At 58.5% G+C, this 12480-nt stretch overlaps 1 protein-coding gene across 11 annotated transcripts; it reads left to right on the top strand.

Annotated features, from left to right (window-relative positions):
- The first annotated feature begins 909 nt into the window (after positions 1-909).
- FDXR (ferredoxin reductase) lies at positions 910-11580 on the top strand. 11 transcript variants are annotated; one of them, XM_054456311.2, is made up of 13 exons: positions 1047-1198; positions 1750-1868; positions 1959-2030; positions 7184-7276; positions 7492-7614; positions 7816-7929; positions 8240-8341; positions 9146-9253; positions 9511-9595; positions 9728-9927; positions 10009-10180; positions 10830-11000; positions 11130-11580. In XM_054456311.2, the coding sequence occupies exons 1-13, from the start codon at positions 1120-1122 to the stop codon at positions 11258-11260; spliced, it is 1569 nt and encodes a 522-aa protein (XP_054312286.2). In that variant the 5' UTR covers positions 1047-1119; the 3' UTR covers positions 11261-11580. The 11 variants fall into 11 exon arrangements, with proteins under 11 accessions (XP_063513034.1, XP_054312282.2, XP_054312284.2 ...); XM_054456307.2 differs by lacking the exon at positions 1750-1868 and having other exon boundaries at positions 911-1198; positions 1933-2030; XM_054456309.2 differs by lacking the exon at positions 1750-1868 and having other exon boundaries at positions 1027-1198; positions 1933-2030; positions 7181-7276.
- Positions 11581-12480: the final 900 nt, after the last annotated feature.

The raw sequence follows: 12480 nt of genomic DNA, 5'->3' as shown, positions 1-12480 counted from the left end.
AAAACGACAAACAGTGTAGTAAGTCATGACGGGATAAGGTCAGATGCTGTGGAACGAGAGGCCTTTAACTCCTTGGAACTTGGGAGGGGACGGGTCAGAGAAAAGGCTTCTCCATGGAAGTAATGTTTGACAAGAGGGCCCGTGGGGAAAAGGAAGAGGGGTTAGGCTTATTGGGTCAGCTGTGACTACGGATCCTGTCCTTAGTTTTAAAAATATTTTGATCATAGACTTTTTGCATTACTTTTGACCTTTTAAAACGTTGCAGTATTATATTTATCTTGATTACTGAGTGTTTTGGAGCCCCCTTAAATTCTGAACCCGAGGGGAGTACCTCAACTCTGGTCCCGGCTCGGCTGCACGGGGGTCGGCGGCTCTGTCCTTAGTACCATACGTAAGCCACTGCCCCGCCCCGCTTTTCTTCACCTATGTAATGGGAAAGGAGGTGAGGTGGGACGAGCTTTCCAGGTTTAATATTCTTCCTGGCCCGGCAAAGAAGGGGATTTGAGGGGTTACATCGGCACAACACCCGGGGTCGAAGAAGGAGGATGCTGGGCTCCGGGCAGGAGCTCCCTTGCCCCAGACTTCCGCACTCTGGTTATTTCCCAACGGCGGGAAGGCTCGCTTGGAGCCGGACTCGTGATTGGCTGGGACGAAGTCACGCGGGAGGATTCACTATGAAATGGCAAGGGCGTATGCGTCATCAGCGAGCGACGAGAGCCTCCCGAGAGGGGCGCGGCTAAGTAAAATAAGCTCCTTTCTAAGTGGCTGTTTCCTTGGGGAGGGACTGAAACAGCGATGGGGATTCGCTCTCTTCCAACTCTAGGCTTCCGGGATTTGGAGGGAAGGGGAGGCTTGGGGAGAAATGTATTAAATCGCGTATACCCCGGATGCTCCGAGGGGCGGCTCTTCGACGGTGGGGCGTAGTTAAGGGCGGGTCTCTCTTTTGGGGGCGGGATTCTCTCGGGAGTCGGGGTGGAGCCGCAACGCTCCGCTTTCCCGGAGCGCGGGGGGCGGGGTTTGGGGCGGGGCCTCGCTTGTGGGCGGGCCCGGGCAGGATCGGGCTTGCACTGCGGGGCAGTAGCCAGGACCAGATCTACTTGCAGGTTGCTGTTCCCAGTCATGGCTTCGCGCTGCTGGCGCTGGTGGGGCTTGTCGGCGTGGCCTCGGACCCGGCTGCCTCCCGCCGGGAGCACCCCGAGTAGGAGCAGGGCGCCTTTGGGGCTGGATGGGAGCGCGGGGAGGCCTGCGAGCGCTGAGTAGGGGTCGGAGCAGAGCTGGGGCAGGGTTGGAGAGGGGTGAGACTGAAGGGGTGTCTTCCTGCTGGCGAGATCGCGGTGGTGTACGGGGGTGGGCGGAGATCTGTGCGTGAGATGTGAGGCTTCTAGGGTTAGAGACGGAGGTCAACAAAGGTGAAAAGGAGAGACTTTGAGATCCACAGGTGTGAGACGGGGTGAAGAAGGGAGGGTGATACGGAGGTCTGTGGGGCGAGAGGGAAGTCTGAGTCGAAACAGGGATCTGTAGGAATAAGACGGGTCTATATGGGCAATATAGCGTTTTGTGGAGAGAGAGGGGTTAGAGGAGGGACACTGTGGGGAGACCCACGGGGGCGAGATTGGGATGATATGGAGGCCGTTGGAAAGATGTGGGATGCTAGCCGATTGGATAGGGAATGAAGTGTTGTTGGGCAGGCCATTGGCAGTGGTGTAGTAGGTTCATGGGTGAAATGTGAGGCTCTGGATGAACCCACAGCCTTTGGGGGTTCAGATGAAGTAAGAGACCCTGCAAATGCCAAAGCCTTGAGGAACAAGAGAAGGAGGATGCAGGTGAAGGTGAAGCTTGGGAAGTTCCAGCTTCTGTTGGATATTCAGGTTGGTTTGGGACTGGGGAGAGAAGTTAATTTTGACCTTTTCCCTCTCCTCTGCCTGGCCCCAGGCTTCCGCCACCATTTCTCCACACAGGAGAAGACCCCCCAGATCTGTGTGGTGGGCAGTGGCCCAGCTGGCTTCTACACGGCCCAACACCTGCTAAAGGTAAGCCACTTACTCATAGTCCATCATTCATCTGCTGCTCCAGTCCTAAGGGCAAGCCTCACCCCCTTTGGGTTTTAAGAGCACTCCTGGATGCCTTATGGGGAAGGGGCTCCCAGCCATCTGGCCTAGACACTTCCCACTTGCTTCCTCACCTACACCTGAGGCTCCCCTCCCCTCACGTCCTCAGTGTGATGGGGGTATAGAACACACATTGGTGGTGAGTGGTCAGTGGCAGGTGGTCAGCTTTGCCTCCCTGGCCAAGCACTCCAGGGGGCTTATGTAGACCTGCAAAATGACTTTGTCCTCCTTCATCTTCCCTCCTTTCTCCTCTATCTTCACTCTGTCCCAAACATCCTGCATCTCGAGGCTACCCACCTCCTCCGCTTTCTGAAACTTTACCTGCCTTGCCATGCCCTCCTCACCCATAGCTCCAGTCCTCCGTGCCATTCTGTTCTTTCAGCCTGCCCTCTGCCCCTCCCCGTCCCCCTGTGAAGGCCAGGATCTCAAGGCTTTCAGTGTCTGCCTCGGCAGGAAGGGCCCCAAGCCAAGGCTACAGGTTATACTTGAGACTGCACATCAGACTTTGGGACAGAGTAGAGAGGGGATACCCAGGTTAACTGAGACATGAGACAGTTGCCTAGCTTTGGAGAGGCTTGGAGTGTCCATGCAGAGACAAGAGAAGGGATGAATATCTTAATTACACACACACACACACACACACACACACACACAGAGATGCTTGAAATGTAGGGTGACCAACTGGCCTGGACTGCCCAGGACAAGGGGCTTTAGCACTAAGCTGGAGGTTCTTGGGAAACTGGGATGAGTTGATCACTGCTGAAAAGTGACCCGTGCATGCTTCCCAGGCAGCACAGGTGAAAGAGCTAATTACAATAATGTGGGCAGCATGAGCCGAGGCAGGTGGGGTCAATCAGAAACTGTTTCCTGGGCCGGAAGCCCAGGTGGCTCATGTCTGTAATCCCAGCACTTTGGGAGGCTGAGGCGGGTGGATCACTTGAAGTCAGGAGTTTGAGACCAGCCTGGCCAACATGGTGAAACCCCATCTCTACTAAAAATACAAAAATTAGCCACGTGTGGTGGCACGGGTCTGTAGTCCCAGGTACTTGGGAGGCTGAGTCGGGAGGATCGCTTGAACCCAGGAGGTGGAGGTAGCACTGAGCCAAGATCAAACCACTGTACTCCAGCCTGGACAACAGAGTGAGACCTAGTCTCAAAAAAAAAGGGAGAGTGCATTTGAGCTGCATTGAAGCAGACCAAGGGCTTTGGTGAGGGCCTCTCACATGTGGGGAGTCATCCTGGAATGCAAGGCCTTGGGCATGCTGTCGTGTGGGAGGGAGGACAGCCTGGGCTCTGGGATGGAGACCGGGGAGCACATGGGGCCTGGAGAGGCCCTGATGGGCTTTGTATAAGGGACAGTTTTTTTAGCTGAGCCTGAAATTTTGGAAGGGGGGAGAGTAAGCCTTCCAGGCAGTGTTCTTCTTTTTTTTTTTTTTTTTTTTTTTGAGATGGAGTCTGGCTCTGTTGCCCAGGCTGGAGTGCAGTGGCACAATCTCAGCTCTCTTCAACCTCCACCTCCCAAGTTCAAGTGATTCTCCTACCTCAGCCTCCTGAGTAACTGGGATTACAGGCGCACTCCACCACATGCAGCTAATTTTTGTATTTTTAGTTGAGACAGGTTTCACCATGTTGATCATGCTGGTTTTGAACTCCCGACCTCAAGTGATCCACCCACCTCGGCCTCCCAAAGTGCTGGGATTACAGGTGTGAGCCCCTGCGCCTGGCCCAGGCAGTGTTCTTAGCACAACTGTATTCAGCTGGCAGACACATGCACATGGTTTCCTTGTGGAATGGGATGGAGAGGGGCTCAGGCCAGGTACAATCCTTGTTCTGATCCTTGGGCTGATCTTTGCCCACAGGGAGCTCCAAGCTACTGGCTATGCTCCTAAGACAGGACCACGTGCAGCACGTTTGGGACAGTGGCCCTTAGCTTGAGTCAGGCACTGAGCACAGCATCTCGTAGCATCCTCGTGGCAACCTGCAAAGCAGGTGTCATGCCTCTTGATTCACAGGTAAGGATGCTAGGGCTGAGTGAGGTTGTCCAAGCTTCTACCGTGGAGCAGGGATGGCACTGGGATCTGAGCGAAGGCAGCTGCATGCGAGACCATCCATGTTAATCCATTCAGTAATCATTTACTGGACGTAACATGTTCTGGGCGCAGGCTTTACTGGGAACATGGGGGTGAACAGGACAGACGTGGTCCCTGTGCTCGAGGACCTGACATTCGAATGTGGGGGGGACAGATGGATAATTTACAAGGTATTTTAGGGCTCTGACGGCTGTAAGCACAAAGACTGGGGTGCGGGGAGGGGGTCCATGCCCAGTCCGGAGGAAGAGATGTCCCAATTGCAGTCTGAAGGACAGTAGATGTCAGGTTGGGGGACAATAGCAGGAGTGTCCCAGGCACAGAGAACTGCGTGAACAAAGAGGAAGAGAATGGCTCCCTGGGGAAAGGGCAAGTTCTGGAAGGTGCGTGTGTGCAGTAAGGCGTGAGGAGGTGAGAACCGAGGCTGAGAGGTGGGTAGGACCCAGATCCTGGGGGGCTTGGAAGCCACTGACCAGGGTCTGGAGGCAGGTTTCGCTGGGAGGTGTCCACAGCTGCCTCTTCTTCCCCCCATCAGAGTCTCCTGGGGCATCTTATCAAAATACACATTCCTGGGCCTAACTCAGACCTAATCAAACTCTGTGGCTGGGCCCAAGAGTCAGCAGTGTTAAACACCCCAAAGGATTCTCGTGCCCACTGCTGTAGATGGTTGGCTTCACTGGAGAGTTTTCGGGCTGCTGTTTTCCTTCAGGATGCCCCCTCTGCCTGCAGGGTAGATCCAGGCAGGGCTGGTGGCCAGAGAGCAGTGGGGAGCTGCTGGGGTGGTAGTGAGGAAGAGGACTGGGAGGATAGGGGACTGATGGGATCAGGTGGGGGGTCAGGGAGGAGCCCCAAGTTCCAGCTTGGGCTCTGAGTGGATGGGGTCGAGGGAACAGGAGCAGAAGAGGGGAGTGGTTTGGGGCAAGGGGACTTGGCTTGAAACTGGATGGATTTGAGATGTCTGGGGTGGGACATCCAAGGGTCTCAGGCTTGGAGCTTGGGGAGATGTCTGGGCAGGAGAGAGAGAGTAGAAAGTCATCAGCAAGTTCAGGGGAATTTGGGGTCACAGGAGGGAGTGGGTTAAATCCCTAGGGAGGAGGGAGGGGGGCCACATCGGAAGAACCTCAGAGAGTGTCCTTGTTAGCGGGGAGCAGCTAGAGGGACAGGAGGGAGGGAGGGAGGGAGGGAAGGAAGGAGGAAACCTGGAAGATGAGGTCAGCCACGAGAGATAAGGGGTAAGAACATCCGGCAGACTTAGTGTTCCGGAGGTGGCCCTGGAGAGGACATCGTGACCCAGAGTGAAGGATCCGTTGCAGGAAAGAATGGAAGATAAGGATAGAGAGGTCGGTTGGGTGAGGTGTTGACCTCCAGGCCGAGCAGTTTGAACTTTATTTTGTGGCACTGGGCCCCAGCGAAGATTTTTGAGCAAGGCAGTGACATACAACAACAGAATAGTAATGATAGCTCCCTCCTTGATTGAACACTCAGAGTACGTTGCACCCCGGGCTGCCTGATTACTCATTTAACCTTGAGCAGGACGCCACAGGGCTCTTCTTTTGGACAGAGAAGAAACTTTCCCCAGGGCACAGAGCCAGCTAGTGCTGGAGCTGGGACTGGCATCCAAGGCTACCTGTTTGACTCCAAGCCCAGAGCGCTTTGTGGGTACAACATTGTGGGGCTTGAGGGAGGTGGTTTGAGTAGCCCCCTGTGGCTGGCCTGGGATGGAGAGAGGCAGGAGGTGGGGGAGGGTGGACTTGGGTGCAGGCAGGGGAGTGGAGGGGAAGGGGGAGGATTTGGGCAAAGGCGAGGAGGTGGGTGAGAGCCTTTGTTGGGGATAGGGAGACTGATGGGCATGGGCTTCTTTGCTTTGAGTCCCAGTGAAGGTGGAGGTGTCATAGTGGGGACCTAAGATAGGATGTGGTGCTGGGCGTGTCAGCTGTGGGACCCCTGACTGCTTTTTACTGCTAACCGGCCTGTGGCCCAGAGTCTCACCACCCTGACCTCCCGGTGCTTCCCAGCAGCCATGAGAGGGAGCTGTCATCCGTCCTAGTGTGCAGAGGGGGAGACTGAGACCTGGGGAGGCCCTGGGACTTGCTGGGATCATGTGGCTTGTTGGTGGCAGAGCCAGACCAGACTTGCCTGCTGGACCCCCGACCCTGTGCCTTCCACACAGCCTCTCAAGGTGCCCTGGGAAGGCAGTCAACGCAGAACCACTGCCTGAGACTGTCTAAGACTGGGAGCAGGCCCATTTCCACCTCTCTTCCCCGTGAACTCCCAGCTGTGCCCCCTCCCTGTCCTGCTGCTCCCCTTTCCCCAGAGCATGGTCCTGGGCACTAGAGCTAAGGCACCTGTGAATTCAGAGGGTGGCCCTCAGGTCCTCAGACTGGCTGGGACCTGAGGGTCCCAAGTGTCGAAGGGTTGGAGGCCAGGGCTGTGGGTTGCACTTGACCTGAGAAGATAAAGAAGCCTCCCTGATATAATTCCTGTCGGGGGAAGCCACAGCCTCCTAAGCTGGCCACGTTTCTCCCCATCTCCGAGGGCTGGCTGTCTTCTTTTTTTTTGAGACAAAGTCTTGCTCTGTCACCCAGGCTGGAGTGCAATGGTGCGATCTTGGCTCGCTGCAACCTCTGCCTCCTGGGTTCAAGCGGTTCTCCTGCCTCAGCCTCCCAAGTAGCTGGGATTACAGGTGCCCACCACCACGCCCAGCTAATTTTTGTATTTTTAGTAGAGACAGGGTTTCACCATGTTGGTCAGGCTGGTCTCGAACTCCTGACCTCACGTGATCCACCTGCCTCAGCCTCCCAAAGTGCTGGGCTGACAGGCGCGAGCTGCCCGAGGAGTGAGTGCTCTTTTTCCTTGCAGAGGGTGGAAGCCTTGTGTTCTCAGCCCAGGGTCCTGAACTCTCCTGCTCTGTCGGGGGAAGGGGAGGACCTGGGGGCGTCCCAGCCTCTCTTTCTCGGCCCCACCAGCTGCCACCCTGTTCCCCAGCAGCACCCCCAGGCCCACGTGGACATCTACGAGAAACAGCCCGTGCCCTTTGGCCTGGTGCGCTTTGGCGTGGCGCCTGATCACCCCGAGGTGAAGGTGGGTGTCTGTGGGCCTGGAGGCTGGGATTTGGAGACTTTGGTCCAGATAAGGACGGCAGGGAGGCTCCCTGGCTGGATGATAGGACTTCATGCCGTCTGTGCCGATGCCACCCAGCTTCCATCCTGGGGACACAGAGTGGTGAGGGTGGTGCAGATGTGGTCCCTGGAGCTGCCTCACCCTCTAACCCCTCCCATTCCTGGGGGACCTGGCAGAATGTCATCAACACATTTACCCAGACGGCCCACTCTGGCCGCTGTGCCTTCTGGGGCAACGTGGAGGTGGGCAGGGACGTGACGGTGCCAGAGCTGCGGGAGGCCTACCACGCTGTGGTGCTGGTGAGTGCAGCCAGGCCCTGGGTCGGGGAGGCAGGGGCTGCAGAAGGGGACCGGTGGCTCAGGGTGGAAGGCAGCAGGGGTGAGGCCAGGATGCAAGCTGCTGAGAAGCTGGAAGGAGGCCACTGGGAGCCTGGGGGGCTGCCCGGCCCATCAGTGCTGGTGCTGAAGGCTGTGGGTCTCGGGCCTGCCATCTTTCTTCAGAGCTACGGGGCAGAGGACCATCGGGCCCTGGAAATTCCTGGTGAGGAGCTGCCAGGTGTATACTCCGCCCGGGCCTTCGTGGGTTGGTACAACGGGCTTCCTGAGAACCAGGAGGTGAGTATGGGGAGCACGCCCGCTGCCTCTTCCTCCCCGCCCCTCAGCCCTTGGATGCCAGACCTGGGGGAAGAGGGAGCTGCCATCCAGTGGTGAGATGTGACATTGTGCTGACTGAGGCGGGAGGCCAGCTGTGGAGGGCCTCGGGGGAGAGCTGGGTCTAGATGGGGGAGGAGGGACCAGAGTTGTGGACTTTCCTGGTGTGGGGAAGCCCCAGGGCACAGTGGGGACCAGGCATGAGGCACCTGCAGACTGAGATGAGCTGAGTGGAGCAAGGCCGGGGCACCCTATCAAGACCTTTCCCCTCCAGCTGGAACCAGACCTGAGCTGTGACACAGCCGTGATTCTGGGGCAGGGGAACGTGGCTCTGGACGTGGCCCGCATCCTACTGACCCCACCTGAGCACCTGGAGGTGAGTGGTAGGTCGGGGCTGGCGGGGGTGGAGGTGGGGTCACCCTGAGGAGAGAGTGCCCTTGTCTGCGGGGTTCAGGCCTCACCTCTCCAAGCTGGGCTCAGTGCCTCTGTTTCCCCATGGTGCCCAGGCAGAGGCCCTCTGAAGGGCAGTGCCATGAGCTTCCTCTTCTACCATTTTCCCTTCACTTTCTGCACTCCAGCTAAGTGGCGTTTTTCTCTTACTCTTCAGTAAGCCACAGGACCCTTGCTCACACCATCCCCTGCTTGGATCATCCCCACTCATCTCCCACCAGTTAACAGCTAAAGTTCATCTTTGAGATCTTGGCTCGGTTGTCCCTTCCTCCAGGACTTCCCTGAATTGGTCCACTCCCCCATCGTGCCTCCTCCCATAGACCCGTCTACTTCTGTTTCACAGCGTTATCGCCATGGCAATTTTACACACATTGATGAGTATTTGATGGGTATTTCTCTCCCCAGCAGATCACAAGCTCTGAGAGGGCCTGCTCCTTGTCTCTTTTACTCACCATTGACCACCCCTGCCCCTCCAAGCTCTTTGCATGGGGGTGACCACATGGTAGAGGCCCACTAAATACTTGTTGAATGAAAGTGTGGGACTGGTGTGCTATTAGTTGGAGCCATTTGCAGAGTTGGCAGCAATGCTCCATCTGGCCACCAGGGGGGAGCAGTGGTGCAATTTTGGGCCGCCAGCTTTCTCCTGGCTCACGGTGGGGACATGACCAAATGGAGAGTCCCCTTTCCTGGGTCAGTGTCTGATGACTCCAAGGCCCTCCTTTTGTGCCAGAGAACAGACATCACGAAGGCAGCCCTGGGTGTACTGAGGCAGAGTCGAGTGAAGACAGTGTGGCTAGTGGGCCGGCGTGGACCCCTGCAAGTAGCCTTCACCATTAAGGTGCTGGGGCCAGAGTGGGAGGAGCCGGGGTTCCAAGTGGAGGGGCCTCTCCTTAAGGGGTGGGGTGGGGCAGAGCCCCTGGGAGTAGCTGCTGCCGGGGATGGGAGAAGGGGAGCAGTCAGGGCCCCGGGGGCCCTGTGCCTTTGGGGAGGAGGGAGGTGGTGGTCTCTCCTGCCTGGGCTGGACCCTGGGGTGGGCTCAAGTGGACTGTGTTCCGGGCCTGACCTCCTCCCCCATTCCCTGCTCCCACCTTCAAGGAGCTTCGGGAGATGATTCAGTTACCGGGAGCCCGGCCCATTTTGGATCCTGCAGATTTCTTGGGTCTCCAGGACAAGATCAAGGGTGAGGGGCCCTGGCCCAGCCCCCCAACTACTAGGGAGAGGGTGGCCTAGGTCAGAGAGGGGTTGGGGAAGGGCGTGCAGGGAGAGGGCTGGGGCCCAGGGACAGTCTGGAGACATTCTACGTTGCTGACAGAGGTCCCCCGCCCAAGGAAGCGGCTGACGGAACTGCTGTTTCGAACGGCCACAGAGAAGCCAGGGCCGGAGGAGGCTGTCCGCCAGGCATCGGCCTCCCGTGCCTGGGGCCTCCGCTTTTTCCGAAGCCCCCAGCAGGTGCTGCCCTCACCAGATGGGCGGCGGGCAGCAGGTGTCCGCCTAGCAGTCACTAGACTGGAGGTGAGTCTCATGTTTCCCAAAGACACCCCCTTCCCAGGCCTCTGCCACCCCGCCTGGTGTTGCCCACACTCTCCCCAACAGGGTGTCGATGAGGCCACCCGTGCAGTGCCCACGGGAGACATAGAAGACCTCCCTTGTGGGCTGGTGCTCAGCAGCATTGGGTATAAGAGCCGCCCTGTCGACCCAAGCGTGCCCTTTGACTCCAAGCTTGGGGTCATCCCCAATGTGGAGGGCCGGGTTATGGATGTGCCAGGTGAGAGGGTGTGAGGAGGCTGGGTGCTGAATTACGGTGAGAGGCCGAGAAGCTGGTATCTCCTGGGGCCACGCGTTCATTCATCTAGCAACATGCACTGAGAAGCTTCTGCAGGGCAGGCCCTCTCTAGGACCCAGTGCCACCCTCCTCTTGGCCCTGAGAGAAGTTCCAGTCTGGCTAGGACATATGGGACACATGTCGGGTCATTAAGTCATTCAACAAATATTTACTGAGGTCTTTTCTGGGTTAGGCCCTGTGCTTAGGGCTGGGATTGGATATTAATAAGGCAGCCTGTGTCCTCAGGGAGCTTCCAGTTTTACTAAGTGCCCACATACCTATGTAGTGATTAATTCACTTGGTAAACATTTACCAAGGGCCTACTGGAACTGCAGGGGAGCAAGCCTCAGCTCCTAAGCTTAGGGATCTCCTCGTCTACAGGGAAACTGAGGTGTAAGGGGGCCGGCCTGGTAAAAACAGGGAGAGAAGAATCCAGGGCAGTGGACCAGCGGCCACAGCAGGCTCAGCCGACAGTCTGCCAAGAGGTGTGGGGTGTCTGTGTGCGTGCACGTGGGCATAGACTGTGGGCACAGGATGGCCAGGGTGGTATCCAGCCACCTCCCTCCCTTCCCCTTTTGTTATCCCTCCTCAGGCCTCTACTGCAGCGGCTGGGTGAAGAGAGGACCTACAGGTGTCATAGCCACAACCATGACTGACAGCTTCCTCACCGGCCAGATGCTGCTGCAGGACCTGAAGGCTGGGCTGCTCCCCTCTGGCCCCAGGCCTGGCTACGCAGCCATCCAGGCCCTGCTCAGCAGCCGAGGTCTGGGCCCCGATGCCGAGGTCCTGGGAGGTGGGGTGGGTGGTCTTTCTCTGGGGCCTCACTCTTTGGGAGGGGGCTGTTCTGGGAGGGATGAAGGAGGAGGTGTTGACAATCTCCCCTCTGCTTCAGGGGTCCAGCCAGTCTCTTTCTCAGACTGGGAGAAGCTGGATGCCGAGGAGGTGGCCCGGGGCCAGGGCACGGGGAAGCCCAGGGAGAAGCTGGTGGATCCTCAGGAGATGCTGCGCCTGCTGGGGCACTGAGCCCAGCCCCAGCCCCCGCCTCCAGCAGGGAAGGGATGAGTGTTGGGAGGGGAAGGGCTGGGTCCGTCCGAGTGGGACTTTGCACCTCTGCTGATCCCGGCCGGCCCTGGCTTGGAGGCTTGGCTGCTCTTCCAGCGTCTCTCCTCCCTCCTGGGGAAGGTCGCCCTTGCGCGCAGGGTTTTAAGTTTCAGCAACTGAGGTAACCTTAGGGACAGGTGGAGGTGTGGGCCGATCTAACCCCTTACCCATCTCTCTACTGCTGGACTGTGGAGGGTCACTAGCTTGAGAACATGCTGGAAATAAAACAGCTGCAACCAAGAGCCATGGCTGATGGGGGACTTTTTTTGAAAGGGTTGGGGTCGGGGGTCACCTTCTGGCCGTAGCTCCCCTACCGTCACCAGGTGGCGCTGCAGAGACGGCTCCCTGCTCAGGGACCTCTTGGGGGCTTGATGGGGCTCGGCAGCCAGGCCTGGCATAGCCACCCTTCCTTTGTCCGCTCGGCCTGCTGTGGCTGCGGGTTGCCTGTCTTCTGTCCACACTAGGGCTGCCCGGGACCGGGACCACCCCCCTCCTTGGTGAGCACTCAGTACAATCAAAACAAAAATGGGAGCGGGGAGACTGAGCAGCAGCTTGTCCCCTGTACCTCTGGGTGCCCCAGGCGAGTCTAGCCTGGGGCCCATTCTTTGGCTCCCAAAGCCTTCCTGCTTCCGTTTCCAGTCAGACCCACTGGCCTTTAAAAATAGTGCCTCAATCTCCCTAGGGCTTTGCAGTGTCCGGAGAGTGGTCACTCCCTTTTATGGCAGCCCCCAAGATGCTGCCTCGCTGTATAAACGGAGGGGTCCTCGAAATTAGCCCAAGGTCACACACTCGTGAGCCGCGGGCTCAAACCCAGGCTCCGGGCAGGCTGGTGTTTCCTCCGAGGCGCACTTGCCCCGAGTGTCGGGTCTGGGGACGAGGTTCCAGAGAGGGGAGAGGGGCCCCGGCCTGCGGCGGGAGGGGCCTCGAGGGGCAGCGGGCCGGGCTGGGCCCGGGCGGATGCGGCGGGCCCCGGCGGGGCGGGCCCTCGCGGGCGGTGGTGAGAGCTCCCGCACAGCCGGCTGCGAGCCTTGGGAGCAGGAGGCGCGGTGCGCAGCCCAGCCCGGGACGGAGCCGGGCGCCGTTCGAGCCTCAGGAGGGTCGCGGGGCGTGGGGGCGGGTCGGGGCCAGCGGGCCAGGCCGCG

The sequence above is a fragment of the Pongo pygmaeus genome, chromosome 19, assembly GCF_028885625.2.
Source record: "Pongo pygmaeus isolate AG05252 chromosome 19, NHGRI_mPonPyg2-v2.0_pri, whole genome shotgun sequence".
Lineage (NCBI taxonomy): Eukaryota > Metazoa > Chordata > Mammalia > Primates > Hominidae > Pongo > Pongo pygmaeus.
This window is presented reverse-complemented; position numbering and strand designations above follow the sequence as displayed.